This window comes from Rattus norvegicus, chromosome 1 (assembly GCF_021556685.1).
Source record: "Rattus norvegicus strain SHRSP/BbbUtx chromosome 1, alternate assembly SHRSP_T2T, whole genome shotgun sequence".
Lineage (NCBI taxonomy): Eukaryota > Metazoa > Chordata > Mammalia > Rodentia > Muridae > Rattus > Rattus norvegicus.
Genome location: NC_141534.1, coordinates 219,965,322 through 219,981,975, shown reverse-complemented (window position 1 = coordinate 219,981,975; position 16,654 = coordinate 219,965,322). Strand labels below are relative to the sequence as shown.

The 16,654-nt window shown below is 51.5% G+C and overlaps 1 protein-coding gene and 1 long non-coding RNA gene across 2 annotated transcripts; one reads left to right on the top strand and one right to left on the bottom strand.

Annotated features, from left to right (window-relative positions):
* Nucleotides 1-10,561: 10,561 nt before the first annotated feature.
* Nucleotides 10,562-13,750, bottom strand: LOC134483971 (uncharacterized). The gene is made up of 4 exons (XR_015652931.1): nt 13,525-13,750; nt 13,290-13,412; nt 11,708-11,759; nt 10,562-11,333 (listed from the first exon to the last, which is right to left on the bottom strand). It is a non-coding gene; the product is annotated as an uncharacterized LOC134483971 (long non-coding RNA).
* A 379-nt stretch (nt 13,751-14,129) lies between these two features.
* On the top strand, nt 14,130-15,358 carry Lrrc10b (leucine rich repeat containing 10B). The gene has a single exon (NM_001107577.1). The coding sequence runs from the start codon at nt 14,130-14,132 to the stop codon at nt 15,006-15,008; it is 879 nt and encodes a 292-aa protein (NP_001101047.1). The 3' UTR covers nt 15,009-15,358.
* Nucleotides 15,359-16,654: the final 1,296 nt, after the last annotated feature.

Below are 16,654 nucleotides of genomic sequence, written 5' to 3'. Positions count from 1 at the left end.
ACATGTAGACACGGGTAAGCAAAGACACAGATACACAGACACATGAAAATAGTGTATAAGGGTCAGGGAAGATGGCTTAGTTGGTAAAGTGTTTGTTACATAACCGTGAAAACTTGAGTTTGGATCCCCAACACCCATGGGCAAAAGCTGAGCATGGTAGAAAGTGTCTTTGATCTCAGTTCTGGGAAAGGAGAGACAGGAGATCTCTGGAGCTCCTGGAGATAGTCTGGCTGAATTCATGGGCTTCTGGGTTAGTGACTCTACCATAAAAAATAAATTGAAAAGCAATTGAAGAAGACATTCAAGGTAAAACTCTAGCACACACACACATACACACACACACACACACACACACACCATACATACAGACACACAGCTCACATACACATACATATACACACATACACATACACCACACATACCACACACCACACACACACCACATATACATACACCACACATACACCCCACACACACCAATACACCAACATACATCACACATACACATACAACACACATGCACACACATACCACATACATATACACACCACACATACACACACATACCACATACATACCACACACCACACACACACACACAACACATATACACACATAACATATATAACACACACACCACACACACACCACATACACACACACATACCACACACCACACATACCACACACCACACACACACACACAAACCACACACACACACACACCACACAGACACACACACCACACAGACACACACACAACACAGGCATACACACACAAATGGATGTGTGTATAATAACTTGCATAGCAAACACACACACACACACACACACACACACACGGATACATGCACATATCCACACACATGCACACATCCATATACATCCACTACCCCCAATCCCATTTCATTTCTTGAATGTTTTCCCACGAGAGTCACTTCACAGTTCATGTTTCCCATTTGTCCTATCTCTACCTGGCCCAACAGGGGACCCGGGGTCTGTGTCACAGGCACTGAAGTCTGATAACAGTCTTTCTCCATTGTCTCTCTTTATTCTATGTCCTACACGCCAATTTTCAAAACATGTGAGGGGGCACTTGAGCAGGAGCTGTGAACTCTGCCCCTGAGGAGAGGTGAAGAACTTCAATTTGCTCCTTAAATTTCTGTTCCTTCCTACAGCAGGGGCTACAGCCTGCTTCCAGGTAGATGATCCATGGGTCCTAATTTGGGTCCTGTGCCCCAGTCCAAGGATCGGTGTGAGGACAAGATAGCCTAGGGCCCTGGGGGCAGGAAGGGTGTCTAGAAAGGTCAAGGCTGAGCCATGTTGATGATTGAGGGTCTCTGCTTGGTAGGCCTGAGAAGTCTCAGGTCACACAGCCGTAAGAGATGTGAGTTAAGCCTGTTGGTAAGGAGTAGAGTTGAGAGCCTTCAGTGGCAGCTATAGCCCACTGGGATGACTCAACTGCAAGCCAAGCTTGCTTCCTTGGAGACCTTTGCAGTAGGCCTAAAGAGATCCAAAGTACAGGAGGACAGTGGGGGATGGGTTGAGCCTGGGTCATGGCTGTGGAGAAAGGGCCTTCTACAGGGGCACCCTACAGAAGACAGGCTGCTCGGATCTGAAGACCGTGCTCGACTGACAAGCCTCAGTAGGGGCACACACAGCATCTCTCGTTCACAGCCGATCCACCAGAGCCCAGCACAGAACTGTCTAGAATGTCTGGAAGAATGAGATGAATATAGGAAGATGGGTGGGTGGGTGGGCGGGCGGATGGACAGATGAATGGATGGGTGGGATAATACTTTGTGCCTGGAGAAGTACCTGACATGGGTTTCTGGGTGTCACCTGCCCTAACAACAAACAGGGTGTTGGTCAGTAGGTACCCTGCATCTGTGTGGCAGACAGCTGAGGCTCTGTGGTGCTGCCCTCAGGACAGCTGCTCTTTTTATAACACTACCCTTTCAGCCTCCCCTTACCTTCAGTCTCTGACCCTCATAGCTTTCACACTGGGGCGAAGGGACCCCACATGGTCCCTTGGTGGGTGAGCATTCAGTTTGTACAACCTGACAGAGAGGCTGCCCCTCAGTAGGGCTGGGCCCTCACCTCTTCCCAGGGTCACACTCTGCCAGACCTTTGTGGCAGCTGACTACTAAAATGCTTCCTTCCTCAAGCTGCCGGTATCTTAGAAAAGGTTCTAGGGGTGCCATTGCTCATGATTAACCTTTACTAAGCTCCCACGGCTTGCCAGGTGCGGAGAATATTCTGTGGGCCTTCCCCGCTGCAGATAGAGCACAGAGCGTCTCCCTGTGGGGGCATGTTGAGGACACGTAGGCAGGGTGGTGACGGCATTGGGGTGGGGGTGCAGGGCAGGGCGGAGAGGGAGTGAAGGCAGGTCAGGCCATATCCTTGATGCACGGGGACGTGTGTGAGGCTGCTGCTTGTCATAGCAGTATGGCAGCTGACGTTGACAGGTACCATCTGGCCTGGAGCACGTGATGACATAGAACCAACAGCTCACGGGCTTGACAGCTGGCCAGCTGGGAAAGCAGGGCTCCCAGGAGAGTGATGGGGTGGAGGGTGTTGTTCAAAAGCATCTGTCTGTGAGAACTGGAGGCCCTGGGCGGGTTGGGGGCTGAAGATGGTGGGCATGATACACACAGGCAGATGGAGTACACGAAACTTCTCCGATTTCCTCTCTGGCCATCTGGAGAGCCACCCATTCACCAGGAACTGTTCCCCAAACAACCACACAGGCAGAAGGGAGGAATGGGGATCAGGGCCCACCCACTGGGGGCTTCTTTTAAAGGGTCAGGGCAGGGATGGGTACTCTTGTCTTCCTCCAGCTACTGTTCCAAACAGATCTGCCAAGAAAAGTCTTTGAGGGACACATGTCCTTCACCGACTTCCCAAAGACCTTTGGGACAACCTGAACCAGAGAGAAGAAACCACTTTCTCAAAGTTGTGTGGCTTGGTGAACACATACTATCTCTGGCCCTTCTTATCAGACTGCTTAGTTAGGTAGGGGCCTGGGATGGGTAGGAGCCTAGAAGCTTCCTATTTGAGGTCAGTGACAGTAAGGGCGTTGTCTATTTTCTGCTAAAGGGAGAGGATGTGAGTGTATGTTAGAATAAGTAAGGTGTTCGTGTGTGTTTGGGTGAGGTCCTAGGTAAACAGCCAAGTCAGAGGGGCATCTGTCCACCCAACCTAAGCTTGGATGACTGGGAGCTCCAGTCAGTGTCCAGTGAGAGGTGTGGACCCTAGGCACACAGCCTTACTACCGAGTCCTCTCCCTGTGGCTCCTGGCACCATAGGCAGGAGGCTCATACCAACAACCCAGGGCAAATCCTGGGCACACAGAAACAGGAGCTGGTAGTCCAGTGGCTCCCTGGTTCACAGTAGAAGGTAGAAGTAGGGTGAGAGATGGGTGGGGGTAGCTCATGTGACTCCCAGAGTGAGAGCAACCTGGCTCTCAAAGTTCCTTGAAAAACATAGAAACTGATTTGATGACAGTTTATTTTTTTATTTTAAAATTATACTTTGTTCATTTGCTTTTGAGGGGGTAGGAGGAGGTGAGTATGAATATGCCATCGCTCTCCTAGGTCAGAGGACATCTTGAAGGAGTTGATTCTCCTCCCTTCTACTATTTGGATCCAATATAGGCCATCAGGCTTGGCTGCAAGTACATATACTCTCTGAACCATTCTGCAGGCTTGAATACCCTATTTTATTATTTCTGAGGGGACAGAGTCCAATCTGTAGCCCAGGATGTGTCAAACCTAGGACAATCTTTTGGCTTCTATCTATCAAGTCCTGGGATTACAGACAGCCATGACACTTCAAATGCAGGGTACTCTGGATATGCAAACCCCTTCCTTCCCATAACAAAACAAATAAACATAACTAAAACATTTGAGAGGCTTTGGACTCTCACACAATCCCGGCTTAGCAGGGAAGTCAGGGAAGGAACTGGAGGAGGCAGAAATTGAAGCAGTGGCCATGGAGAAGTGCTCCTTACTGGCTTGTTCCTCATGGCCTGCTAAACCTGCTTTCTTATGACAACCAGCACTCACAGTGAGCTGGGTTCTTCTACATCGTCAACCAAGAAAATGCACTGCGGGCTTCCTCACAGGCCATTCTGGTGAGGGCATTTTCTCACTGGAGGTTACCTCTCTTAAAAGTGACTGTAGCTTGTGCCAACTTTGCATAAACTAGTCAGTACACCGGGAAACTGAGCTGCAAGTGGTTTCAACTTCTAGAGTCTGCATGGGGGTGAAGTGTTTGCAAGGCCAGTGGGATTCTCCAATATCAGAAGAGACTTCAGAGCAGCGAGGCCCTGAAGAATTCAAGTACCATTTACATATGGGACGCCATCACTAGCAAAAGGATGGACATTTGTGATGCCTTCTATGGGCCTGGAACAACACCCAGCTGCTGGTTTGCGACTGGAGGGATCTCTGGGAGACACAGAAAGATATGCACAGAGTGTCTCACCTGACTCTAGGCTCCTGCACAGACAGGCAGGTGGGTGCAACTTCAAAGGGGCCTCAGAGGCTGAAAGCTGTGTCCTTAGCTGAACTTAATGGTGTATATCTACAGATAGCATAGTAAGACTCTATTTGTTGTTTAATTGAACCTGGCATGGTGGTACATACCTGTAATCCCAGCATTTGAAAAGAGTGAGGAGAATTAGGAGTTCAAGGCTAGCCTGGGCTACAAGAGATCTTGTTTCAGAACCAAACAAAGCAAACAAAAATGTATCTTGGGGACCAGAGAATATAGCTCAGTAGAACATGTTCATGCATCAGGCACTGTTTAGCCTCCAACATCAGAAGAAAAAGGAATGAATCACCACACCACGAGCTTACCTGGTACTTGAGGAGGCCAGAGAGGGCATGTAGCTCCCTGAAACTGGAGTTACAGATGGTCCCGGGCTGCCTTGTGGGTGCTGAGAACCCAGTGTGGGCATCTGCAGTTCAGAGTCTCACTGTGTAAGTGAGGATACAGCTCAGTTGATAAAGCGCTTGCCTAACGTGCAGAAAGTCATGGGTTTGATCGCTAGCACTACTAAGTCGGCCTTGGTGCACGTGCCTGCAATCCCAGCACTTGCGGGATGGCCACAGGAGTATCAGAAGATCAAGGCCATGCCACATAATGAATTCAAAGCCAGCCCGGGCTATATTACATGACCCCCCGCCCCCCATTGTGTATGTGTGTGTGTGTGTGTGTGTGTGTGTGTGTGAGACAAAGGAGGGAGAGGAAGAGGCAAAGGAAGAGGGAGAAGGAGAGGAAGAGGGGCAGGGGGGAGGGGAAGGGAGGGGAGGGGAAGGGAGGGGGAGGAGACTTGGTCTGTCAGTGGTTAGACTTAGCAAAGACATCAGTGTGGTTATTTCCAGTCGATTTCTAGTGAATGAATCTATTCTTAAGGTCTAAAATCCAGTAAGGGCAGGATTTCTGTCTTCTTGGCATTTCCTTCTCTTTAGGGAATAGACTGCCTTCCACACAGCCTGTGAGTGGGAGAGACATACCTTTTCACATGTTTGTGTTTTGGCTTTTTAAAACCTTTTACAAAAAGGGCATGGTGGTGCATGCCTTTAATCTCAGCACTTGGGAAGCACAGGTAGGTAGATGTGTATGATTTCGAGACCAGTCTTGTCTACATAGCAAGTTTCAGGCCAGTCTGGGCTACATAGTGAGATTCTGTCTCAGAGAACAAAAATAAATAAATAAAACAAAAGTTATTATTGGAGCTGAATTGCAGATGACCCAGACTGAGTTCCCAGCACCCACAAGGCAGCTCAGAACCATCTGTAACTCCAGGTCTAGGGGATCTGATAGCTGATCTCTGGCCTCCTCGAGTACCAGGCAAACTGATAGTGATTATAGCATATATACATCCAGGCAAAACACTGATATAAAATAAAAATAAATCTTTACAAAAATTATTAGTATGTTGTATGTATCTGAATGGTGTGTGTATGTGTGTGTTGTGTGTATATGTGTGCATATGTCTGTATGTGTGTGGGTGTGTATGTGTGTGCATGTGTGTGTATGTGTGTGTTGTGTGTATGTGTGTGTATATGTGTATGTGTGTGTTGTGTGTGTGCGTATATGTGTATGTGTGTGTTGTGTGTATGTGTGCATATATGTGTATGTGTGTGTTGTGTGTATTTGTGCACATGTGTGTGTATATGTGTGTGTGTTGTATGTGTGCATGTGTGTGGGTATGTATGTGTGTGGGTATGTGTATGTGTGGGTGTGTATGTGTATGTGTGTGGGTGTGTATGTGTGTGTATGTATATGTGTATGTGTGTTGTGTGTATGTGTGTGGGTGTGTATGTGTGTGTATGTATGTGTGTGGGTGTGTATGTGTGTGTACGTGTGTGTATATATGTGTGTTGTGTGTATGTGTATGTGTGTGGGTGTGTATGTGTGTATATGTGTGTGTATGTGTGTGTTGTGTGTATCACAGCATATGGGGGTCAGAGGACAATATTGTAGAGTCGGGTTTTTTTTCAAACATGTTGAGTCATTTCCTTGGCACAGTGTGGGCTTCTTGAGACAGGGTTTCATGTATGTCAGGTTATCCTCCAACTTGTTATGTAATGGAGGCTGGGCTTAACTCCTGATCCTTCTGCCTCCACCTCTCAAATGATGGGTGGCAGGTGAGTGCCACAGCATCTGGCTGAGTGTTTTGTCTCTGTTCCTCCTCCAACTGCCTCCATGACCTGACCCATGGTTTCTAGGGTCACAGAACCATCCCTGCAGCTGCCTTATGACCTCTACTGCTCAGCCTGCCCTCCATGCCCTGGCACACCCATACCGGTCTTAGAGCTTCAGAAACTTCTGCTTAGCCCTGGTGAGAAAGATTCAGAGGAGAGATGGCTTACCTCCGCCTCTGCTCCAAGGCTTCTGTGATAGGTAGAATCAGGTCACATTCTCAGGCCACAAAAACTGGTCCCATGAGTGCTGGTGAACCCCCCACGCCCCATAGATCTGGGGCTTCTTCTCTCATGATTTCCCTTGACCTCTTTCCCTGGCATCTGTAAGGCCTCAACTGATTTCCTTCTCTCTCGTCTGCAGGTCTACCCTGGATATTCTTTTGGGTAGAATCTTGGCTTCCCTGATACTGCATGCTGTCCTTCTCCAGGGCTTATGGGCATCGGCTGTCTGCTTTTCAAGTTCAAAGGCAGGCTTTTGGACCTACAAAAATTCTTTTTCTCTTTCCAACCCTGGCTGTTGTAAGACTCTGTAGTCTGGGCTCTGGATTTCAAAGACCTTTTTGCAACTCTGAGCCGAGGATTTGCCTCTTTGTTCTGTTCCCCCAGAGAGTAGTAGGCTGGGAGGCCAGCTCAGCTTGTGAATGGAGGGGATGGATGTAGGGAAGTGCCTTCTCAGGGACAGCTGATCCTGAGTCAATGCCTCTCTTGACCAGCCACCCAGCCCTCAGCTTTGAGTAGATCCCCAGGGCGGAGTGGCTCTGCCCATTGTGGACTTGACACTGGAGGCCAGGAGAAGGACACCACACTTTAGAAAGTGCCCGAAATTGGGTTGGTAGATGGCTCAGCAGGTAAGAGCTTGCTAATCAAGCATGAGGTCCTGAGTTCAAATCCCTAGGATTAGGGGCTGGGCAGATAGCCCAGTGGTCAAGCCTCAAAAGTGTGAGGACTGGAGAGTTAGAGTTTGGACTCCCAGAATTTAGATAGCTGCCAGGCGGCCTGGTGGTTCCTCCCTGTAATTCTAGCTTCAGAAGGCAGAGACACAAGATCCCTAGAAGAAGCTCTGGGCTTGAGTGAGAGACCTTACCTCACTGAATAAAAAGGAAGAGTGAACAAGGATGATTCCCAACATCACTGTGGGCCTCTGCATGCAGTGCACCCTCATGAAACAAACACCTACCCACACGTGTGCCTTTTTACACATAAACACACACAGACACACAGACACACAGACACACACACACACACACACACACAGAGAGAGAGAGAGAGAGAGAGAGAGAGAGAGAGAGAGAGAGAGAGAGAGAGAGCGCTCCAGAAAACTGAGTATGGACCTACACACCTGAAATTCCAGAGCCTCTGTGCATATACGTGTGCACCTAACACACACATTGCAGGAAAATGTTATTTACTATTTACAGACAGTATATTTTTTAGCCCTGATCCTCACTGTTTATATTGGGTTTGTGTGTGTGTGTGGGGGGGGTTTGGAGGTCAAAGGACAACTTGAATATTGCTCCTCAGAGGCTATCTGGCTCTTTTCTTTCCTTTTTTTGGACAGGGTCTCTTACTTGCTTGGAACTTGCCTTTGGCCTGGATGGTGCATTAGTCCCTGGGATCCACCTGCCTCTGCCTCCCCAGTGCTGAGGTTTCAAGCGTATTCCACCACACACAGCTTCTTACATGAGTCTGGGGATTAGATTCAGATCCCCATGCCTTTGACACAAGTATATTACCAACTAATGTCCTTTCGGTTTTGAGGCCAGACAAGTGCCCCCCCCACCAGCCCTCCGACTTCGTTCAGGCTCATTCTCCAGGTGTAAGAATTGAGGTTCTAGGGTTGGGGATTTAGCTCAGTGGTAGAGCGCTAGCCTAGGAAGCACAAGGCCCTGGGTTTGGTCCCCAGCTCCGAAGAAAAAGGAAAAAAAAAAAAGAATTGAGGTTCAGAGAGGATGAGGAGCTGAAGTGGACAGGTGACCCTAAGACGTCATGAAACAGAGGCTCCCTACACTACTGGAGTTCACATTCTTAACAGTCTCCAGTCCAGCAAGCCATGACAGGCTCACCTCATCAGGAACTCATTTTGCAACACAGTGATAGCCTAGAGTAACAAGCCAGCCACTCCCTTCATCAGACTCTTTGACCTCTGTTGGTGCGGCTGAGCTCGGTTGTCCGAGGGGGTGGGGCCGGGTGGAAAGTGGAACTGGAAGGAGAAAACTCGTCTTTCAACACCGGTGGGCGAGTAGCTGTGCACTAGGGTTCCCTGGAACGTGATCCGATGGCCACACCTGGACTCACGTTTCATCCAGCTGGAGGAGGTGGGTGGCAGAGACTGACTCAGCCCTGCGAGCGGGTTTCCATTCTGTGTGCACCTCAGGGCCCTGGGATAACAAGTAGGCTAGAGAGTGCCAGTAATTTGGTACTAGGAAATCCTGAACCTGGGTCCTGGACTTGCAGACCTCTTTGTTCTTTGAAGCTGTTTTGGGGTTCTGAGGCCTGTCCTCTCAGTTGTAGGATCACTTTGTCCCTCAGGCCAATATGCTGAGCTCTCATGCTGTGAGAGGGAGTGGGGGCGTCTCTGTTTCTCCACCACTCTTGTACTCTGCAGCGATAGTAACATCTTCAAGTCGGGCACTCCTGGAAATCTTGTTTCAGGCTGAGGGCAAGCATTTGGGCACACTGAGTAGTTTCTTTGGTTTCTCTCAGCCAAGTGAGTCACTGATCCAAGGTATGAAAAGTTTTGTCTTCTTAAGATGGATCTGCATCTCAGCTCTGACTCTTCCCAGCTGTGTGACCTTGCTCAAGCTGCTTACCCTCTCTGAATCTGTTTCCTCATCTGTAGAGTGGGAGGGATACAGTACCTGCCTGGTGGATCGGCAGTGAAGGGTAAATTAGACAGCCCGTAGGTGCTCAGTAAATGACAACGCTCATTAGCGTGTGGGAGAGAACCAAGATGAGAGGGGGGTATACCATGCAGGCTTCTTCCTGCAGCTGTTGTTCAAATGCATGATCTCTGCTCCAAGTCTGTCAGTGACCTCAGATCCAAAGTCAACACTAAAGCCAGGTGCCTCCTCCTCACCTTCCTTCCCTGCCTCACCTGAAGTCACAACACTGGGAGCTCCACAGTCCCAGAAAGCTCCTGGGTTGATGTGCAAAGCCCAGACCCAGAAGCAGCCACCTTCAGGGATGTATCCCTGTGCACATCTTCTGGCCTCACTCTCATCTCCTCTTGTCCTGGCTCAATGTGCCTCTTTCACGAGGCATCTTCCCCCCCCCCCCTTACTCCTTCATTGCAACCTGACCATCACTAGGCTCCTTTTTAGTTGGCTGTCTCCACTGGCAGAATAACCCACAGAGGTGCAGAGTTCTGCCTTGGTGCACATAGTCATAGCAACCCCCAGTGCCCAGGCCTAGCTGTAGGTATTTGATGTTTTTTGAATGAATACCTTAAAGACCACAGGGAGTTAAGTTCTGGCTGCTGCAGGTAAGGGGACAACCCTGTCATTTCCCCACGTGAGATAATGAGACTAGATCTCCAGGAGACCATGAACGGACCAGTGGGCGAGTCCTTTCTGAAGCCAGGGTCTCCGGAGTCTCGCAGACATAAAGATCATGCCCTCCCAGAGGTGATGAGCCCCCTTCTTGCCCTGACATTTCCTTACTGGTTCTAATAAACTGGAGTCTTTGCTTTCTAAGAATCTCCAATAAGGTGACATTCTGGGACTATTTAAGTCTCAGCAAGCAGCCCGTGGTCCTGGCTCAGGGCAGGGAGAACTCAGGAGCCTGGGCAGGGTCAGCAGGGGGAGAGGTGCTTCTGGGACACAGGAGAGGATACAAAAGCCTCATTCTGTCTGTCTGTCATTCTTCCATTTTTTTATTTAAAAGAAAACAGACTTAGAACAAGCATAAGGAAGTGTGAACAATCATGGATGCTGGAGACTGGGTACAGGGGCATTTATCACAGAAAGCACTGGGTTGGTTTTTGGTATTTAAAAAAACCCTCATATAGATTTGAGAGTGGGTAATATTGTTATAGCTTGTGGTTGGCAATAGAGAGACCATTCCGAAGGCCTGGAGACCTGTCTTTTGGGTATTTTTGCAGTCTGTGTGTGTGGGGGGGGGGGGCAGAGGGCATGGCTTGGTCTGGGCCGGAACCTGGAGTTGTCAGAGTCCTGGCTCTTTGCAGGTCTCAGTTTCCTGCTTCCCCGGGAGTGGGGAAAGGTTGGGGGGCCATGCTGTGGGTGAATCTAATTCATTAGCGACAACTCAACAGGGACCAGGCGCTCACAGTGCCAGCATGACTCACCGAGATGATTGCTTCACTGCCGATCTGCGTGGGCTCTGAGAGCAGCACATTTTACCTTTACCCACTGCGAAGGGCCTGGTGGGAGGTATAGGTACAGGATCTACCCAGAACACGAAAAAGACCCGGAGGAGGCAGAGGGCTGGTCTCCATGCTCTCAGCCCCTGGAGCAATGCCTGGCTGGTCCCGGAGGGGAGGCATTCATAGGGCTGCCAGGATGCCTACCGAGTTCAGGAGGGCTGCCTGGTGCTGCAGTGCCAGCCTGAGCATGTGGTGAGGGTGGGTTGACTGCATTCCCTCCTCCACATCGAATGTCCCTTGGTAAAAAACGGTGAAGGGATGTGGGGGGTTGGGGGGATATTCATGCCTGCCTGGGTTTGCCCTGGATTCCTAATATCTGAATGCCCTCCTCTGCCAGATCCTCTCATGTGAGAAGAGTGTTGGGTTTGGACTTAACAAGGGTCTGAGTACTCAAGGAACTTGAACCCCGTCTAGCAAGGGCTGAGAATCCATCCTTCTGGGAATCTGATGTATGGGCTTGACTTTTTCTAGACATGGATCCCTTACCTTGGCCGGGGTCCCCACATCATTTTATTAGTTTCCCCCAGGATGGAGATCCACGGCTGTGTCTTAGTAACAGTCCCCTCTGTCTGTATCTACCATTATCTGCTCACCCCAAGAAACCCCTTACCTGAAGACCACTGCTGTTGCTCTGCGCTTCTGTTTCTTCAACTAACAAATTTCTATTAAGGGTCAGAAAAGGAAAAGCCAGGAGTGAAGAAAGGATTTGCTGGATGGTGTCATCCCTAGGAAATTCAAGAGCAAGCAAAGTTGACCCCTGATAATAGAGGTCATGATCAAAGCAGCCTCTGGGAGGTGGAAGAGGTGCGAAGGAACTTCTGGGTCACGGAAATGGAACATGGGGGCTGGGGGTGTAGCTCAGTTACTGTGGTGCTTGCCTAGCATGAGGTGGGTTTGATCGCCAGCACCATAGAATCAGAACACAGTGGTGCACACCTGTAATCCCAGAACTAAGGAGGTGGGAAGACCAGAAATTTGGCCATCTATTGAGTTGGAGAACAGTCTGAGTTATGTGAAACTCTGTACCTAACAAACAAAGGTAGGAAAGCTTAAACAAAGGAAAGGGGTTGGGGGAAACCAACTGTTACATAGCAGAGGTATTCACATTTGTTAGAATACACCCAATTGCACTGATATTCCCAGCCTTTCCGTCATTCTGTATATTAATCATTGTTTTTTATTTTTTCAGATAGGTTTTTTTTTCTTTTCTCTTTTTCGGAGCTGGGGACTGAACCCAGGGCCTTGCGCTTGCTAGGCAACTGCTCTACCACTGAGCTAAATCCCCAACCCCTTCAGATAGGTTCTTACTAAGCTGCCCAGGCTGGTTAACATAGCTGGGATGATAAGTGTGTGTCACTCTACCCACCTCCTTGTATTGCCCACCCACCCCATCCTATATATCTTGTTAGCCTTAAGCCACTATATAGCTTAGGATGACTTGGAACTCGCAGAAATTCTCTTGCTTCTGCGGGGGGGGGGGGAAATCTGGGATTACAGGCGTGAGCCACACCCTTGGGTTCTTGCTGTGTTGTTTCTACAGGCTGGTTGACCAGCTGGGGTTATAGAGGTGAACCAATGTGTCCTCCTCCTGTTGCCTGATGTTCAAAATTTCATGGCAGTACGGATGTGTTGGAGGACACCAAGGTGTGTCCCAACGGCTAGGTTCTAGAGAAGGCGGGGGTGGGAGGGGTGGGGGTGGGAAGGAGAAAGTGGTCTGCTGACTGAGTGCTCACAGTACAACCTCTTGTCACTTGTGCAACCCTCAAGCAGATTTGCCTAATCCCCAAAGGCCACTTTCCTCCTCATTTCTGTGGGATTAATAATTAATTCCCTTCTTAGTTTTTGCATTGTGAGTCAGAGACTCTGTTGAGGAAAACTCACTGGAGGGGTGGGTGGAATACTGGGTTTTCTTTTACTGGGAAGGTGTGTGCTTAGGAGTTGGGGCTCTTGAGTCACACACAGTGCTTGGCTTCAAACACCAGCTTTTCTGGTCAACCAAAGCTTAATCTCTTTGAGCCTTGCTCAATGCCTTTCTTTAAAGTATGGGAAGTAGTTTTTGGCAAAGTGACAGACACGTGGAGCTCTGGCAGCGAGAAAGGGGAGGAGGCTATGAGAGCTGCCGAGTCATAGAACCAAGGTGATTACCGTCGGTGGCACTCAAAGGTAGTCACTTGTCCCAGTCCTCCGCTTACCATGGCCATACGTAGACCTTGGGTATCCTCGGAGGGGCTTGGGTAGGAGAGGATGTTAGAGCACCAGCAATGGGCGGAACCCGGCGAGGGCGGAGCCAACCATAGTCCCACAAATCTTCAGATCTAAAAAAGGTCAGAACATAACATTGTTACGAGTTACTATCCTGAAGTGACCCCGGCTGGGAGACTGGTCGCACGCCGCTGGACGTGGGGAAAAAAAATGCAAGTGACTTGCCTTCAGGTACTCCCCAGTATCCCTCCCCCCTTTCTTCGGTCCCAGGTTTCTTCTTTCTGAGCCCGCCTTCCTTGAGGCTCACACAGCTACACCAAATGGCCCGCTGCGGCAAGTGTAGATAGCGTCGGACGTCGGGGCTCAGCGCTACCTAGCCCTGTGTCTGGTTTGCGCTCAGCGGCCGCCTGGGCTCAGGCTGGCTCACTGACCCGCTACTTATCCCGGAACCGGTTCCAGATTCAGGACCCTTCTCACGGTCCTCCTTGGCCCCGCCCCACCCCGCCCTCCCTCTGCCTATTGGCAGCCGCACGCGCGTCGGGGGTTGCCAGGGCGACGGGTCGCTAAGCTGCTAGTCAGCTCCAACTCCAGCCAGTCGGCCTTCGGCGGAGGCAGCGGGGGAGGCCGAAGGGCGGGAGACCGAACGCGGTGCGGGGCGGCGGGGCCCAGGCGGGCGCCTCCTCCCGGCCCGGCCCGGCCCCCCTCCCGGCACACAGGCAAGCCGGGGCGGGGGGCCCCCCGAGGCCGAAGTGGCCCAAGCCCCGTCGGGGCGGCCAGGGCGTGACGATGCCGGGTGGTGGCAGCGGCGTCCCGGGCCGGGGCCCGTGACTATGGGCATCGCAGAGTCCACGCCGGACGAGCTGCCGTCGGACGCCGAGGAGCAGCTACGCAGCGGCGAACAGCAGCTGGAGCTGAGCGGGCGGCGGTTGCGGCGGCTGCCCAGCGCCGTGTGCGCACTGAGCCGCTTGCAGAAGCTGTATGTGAGCGGCACCGGGCTGCGCGAGCTTCCGGAGGAGATAGAGGAGCTGCGCGAGCTGCGCATCCTGGCGCTCGACTTCAACAAGCTGGAGCGCCTGCCCGACGGCCTGTGTCGCCTGCCGCGCCTCACGCGCCTCTACCTGGGCGGCAACCGTCTGCTGGCGCTGCCATCCGACTTTGCGCAGCTGCAGAGCCTGCGCTGCCTCTGGATCGAAGGCAACTTCCTGCGGCGCTTTCCGCGGCCTCTGCTGCGCCTGGTGGCGCTGCAATCGCTGCAGATGGGCGACAACCGGCTGCGCGCGCTGCCCGCGGAGCTGCCGCGCATGACGGGCTTGCGTGGCCTCTGGCTCTATGGCAATCGCTTCGAAGAGTTCCCGCCCGCGCTGTTGCGCATGGGCCGGCTGCACATCCTCGACCTCGACCGCAACCGCCTGGGCGGCTTCCCCGACCTGCACCCTCTGCGTGCGCTCCGAGTTTTCTCCTACGACCACAACCCAGTCACTGGACCCCCGCGGGTGGCAGACACCGTTTTCCTAGTGGGTGAGGGCGCCGTCGAGCGCATGGCTGAGCGTGACGAACCCATTCCGCGGCCGCCAGCCCGGCGTCCAGCCCGGGCCTTTGATGATGAGGAGGAAGAAGACTTGCTCATAGGAAGTGCAGGACCCAGAGCCCTGGGGCCCGCCAGGGATAACCTCCGAGCCTTGGAAGCCCCTCCAGGATTGGGTACCTGAGCCTTTTCCCTGAGAGATGGGCTTGGCTACTCTGGAAGAAGGGGCTTTGCAAGGCTGTGGCTGTCTGGATATACGGTGCCGCTGGGCCTCTTACTTGGGTCAGTGAAGGAGCATCATTGATCGAGCTGCCTGGCACAGGCAGGCCTGAGGCCGTCTTCAGACACTCCTAGGTATTAAGAGAGAGTCCCTGGGCTAACCTCTGGGCAGTTTTCAGACCAAGAAGTCTGGGGTAGAGCCACTGATGGTACAACAGGCGAGCCGGTTCTCACCTGGAATCAGGGTCACCACTTATCCATAGAATCATCCCTACTCCGACTTGGGATGTCCAGGGCATCTATCACTTTCACCTGAGGTTTGGATCGCCTAGGCTTTCCCTAGCTCTTGCTAGAGTCATTACCTTTGGGACAGACTGTATAGGGGCAAAACTGCCTCTCCGTGTGTGTATTGGGGGGTGGGGAATAGTTCTGGCTAGAGGCAGGGCATAGGGACTCTGTCCAAGACAGAAACAGGCATAGACTGGGGCCCAACACCTCACCTTCCCTCAGTTCTCCAGCAGGTATCCCCCTGATAGCTGTATGGTACACAGAGGAGAGGGTCTCCACCCCATCTTTCCTCCTGATCTCTTCTCTCAGCATGTGCTGAAGTATTGCCGGGCAAAGAGAGATCTTCCCTCTCCTACAGCCTGTGCCCTCAGTTGTCAAGTGTGAGAAGATGCCACTGTGCCTCCAGGGCCTCCTGCCCCAAGAGAGAGGGGCTTTGCACTCTAGGAGGCTGCTCAGGGCCTCCGTACTGCCTGCACTCTCCATTTCCTTACATGGGCACAGCCAGGGTGGCTGGCACGGCATGGGGCACTGGACAGGCACCATGTGCCTCTACTCCGTCACCAGGGACAGCCTCTGAGGGGCTGAGGAGACAAGCGCTGCAATTCCCAGGGCCAGATCCAAGCAATAATAGGAGGAGAGGGCCAGAGGACACTCAGGGACACTGTCAGGGGCTGGAGCCCCAGAAGGTAGTGTTTTCTTTAGAAAGAAAAAAAAAAAAACCTTGTAAACATAAATTATATTTCTTGGAGAAAGAATGCGTGTTTCCCACATGTCTATTTATTTATAAGTCCGGGAGCACCAAGTTCCACTGGGGTGGGTGCACCTCCCCCGCCATGTGCTCCAACTCTGTGTCAGGATGACCCTGGCCAGCTGTTGTGCCCTTCTTGTCTGGGGAACAAATGCCCATTGCAGAGGGAAATAGCATTGACATCTTCGGGTGCCCTCATGTTCCGCTTCACCCTACCCTTGGTTATGCTGTGGGGGTCATCTGCAGCTTGGTTCTTGGGTTCTAATCTTGGCTCTCCCACCAGCGGGGCTGGCTTTCTTTTATTCGCTGGACAGTACTGGCTCCTCCCTCTCACTCTGCGCCTGCACTTGCTCCATTCTCCTTTGCCTTTCTCAGCCTCAGTCCCTTCAGTTTTGGTCCCCATCACCATGGCAATGAAAGCTGATGTCATATGAAGTCAAAAGGTCAGGCTCAACCCAGTAGCTAGACTAGCACATTGGGCCGGGCTCTGGGTAAGGAGGAGGCTGGGTATAGATCTAGAGTGAGATAAGACTAGACCGACAGACAGAATGAAAGGTGGGGCATGAGACTAATGT

Bases quoted from the DNA above. Each gene is read 5' to 3' on its own strand.
- Lrrc10b (NM_001107577.1), top strand. From the start codon at position 14,130: ATGGGCATCGCAGAGTCCACGCCGGACGAGCTGCCGTCGGACGCCGAG.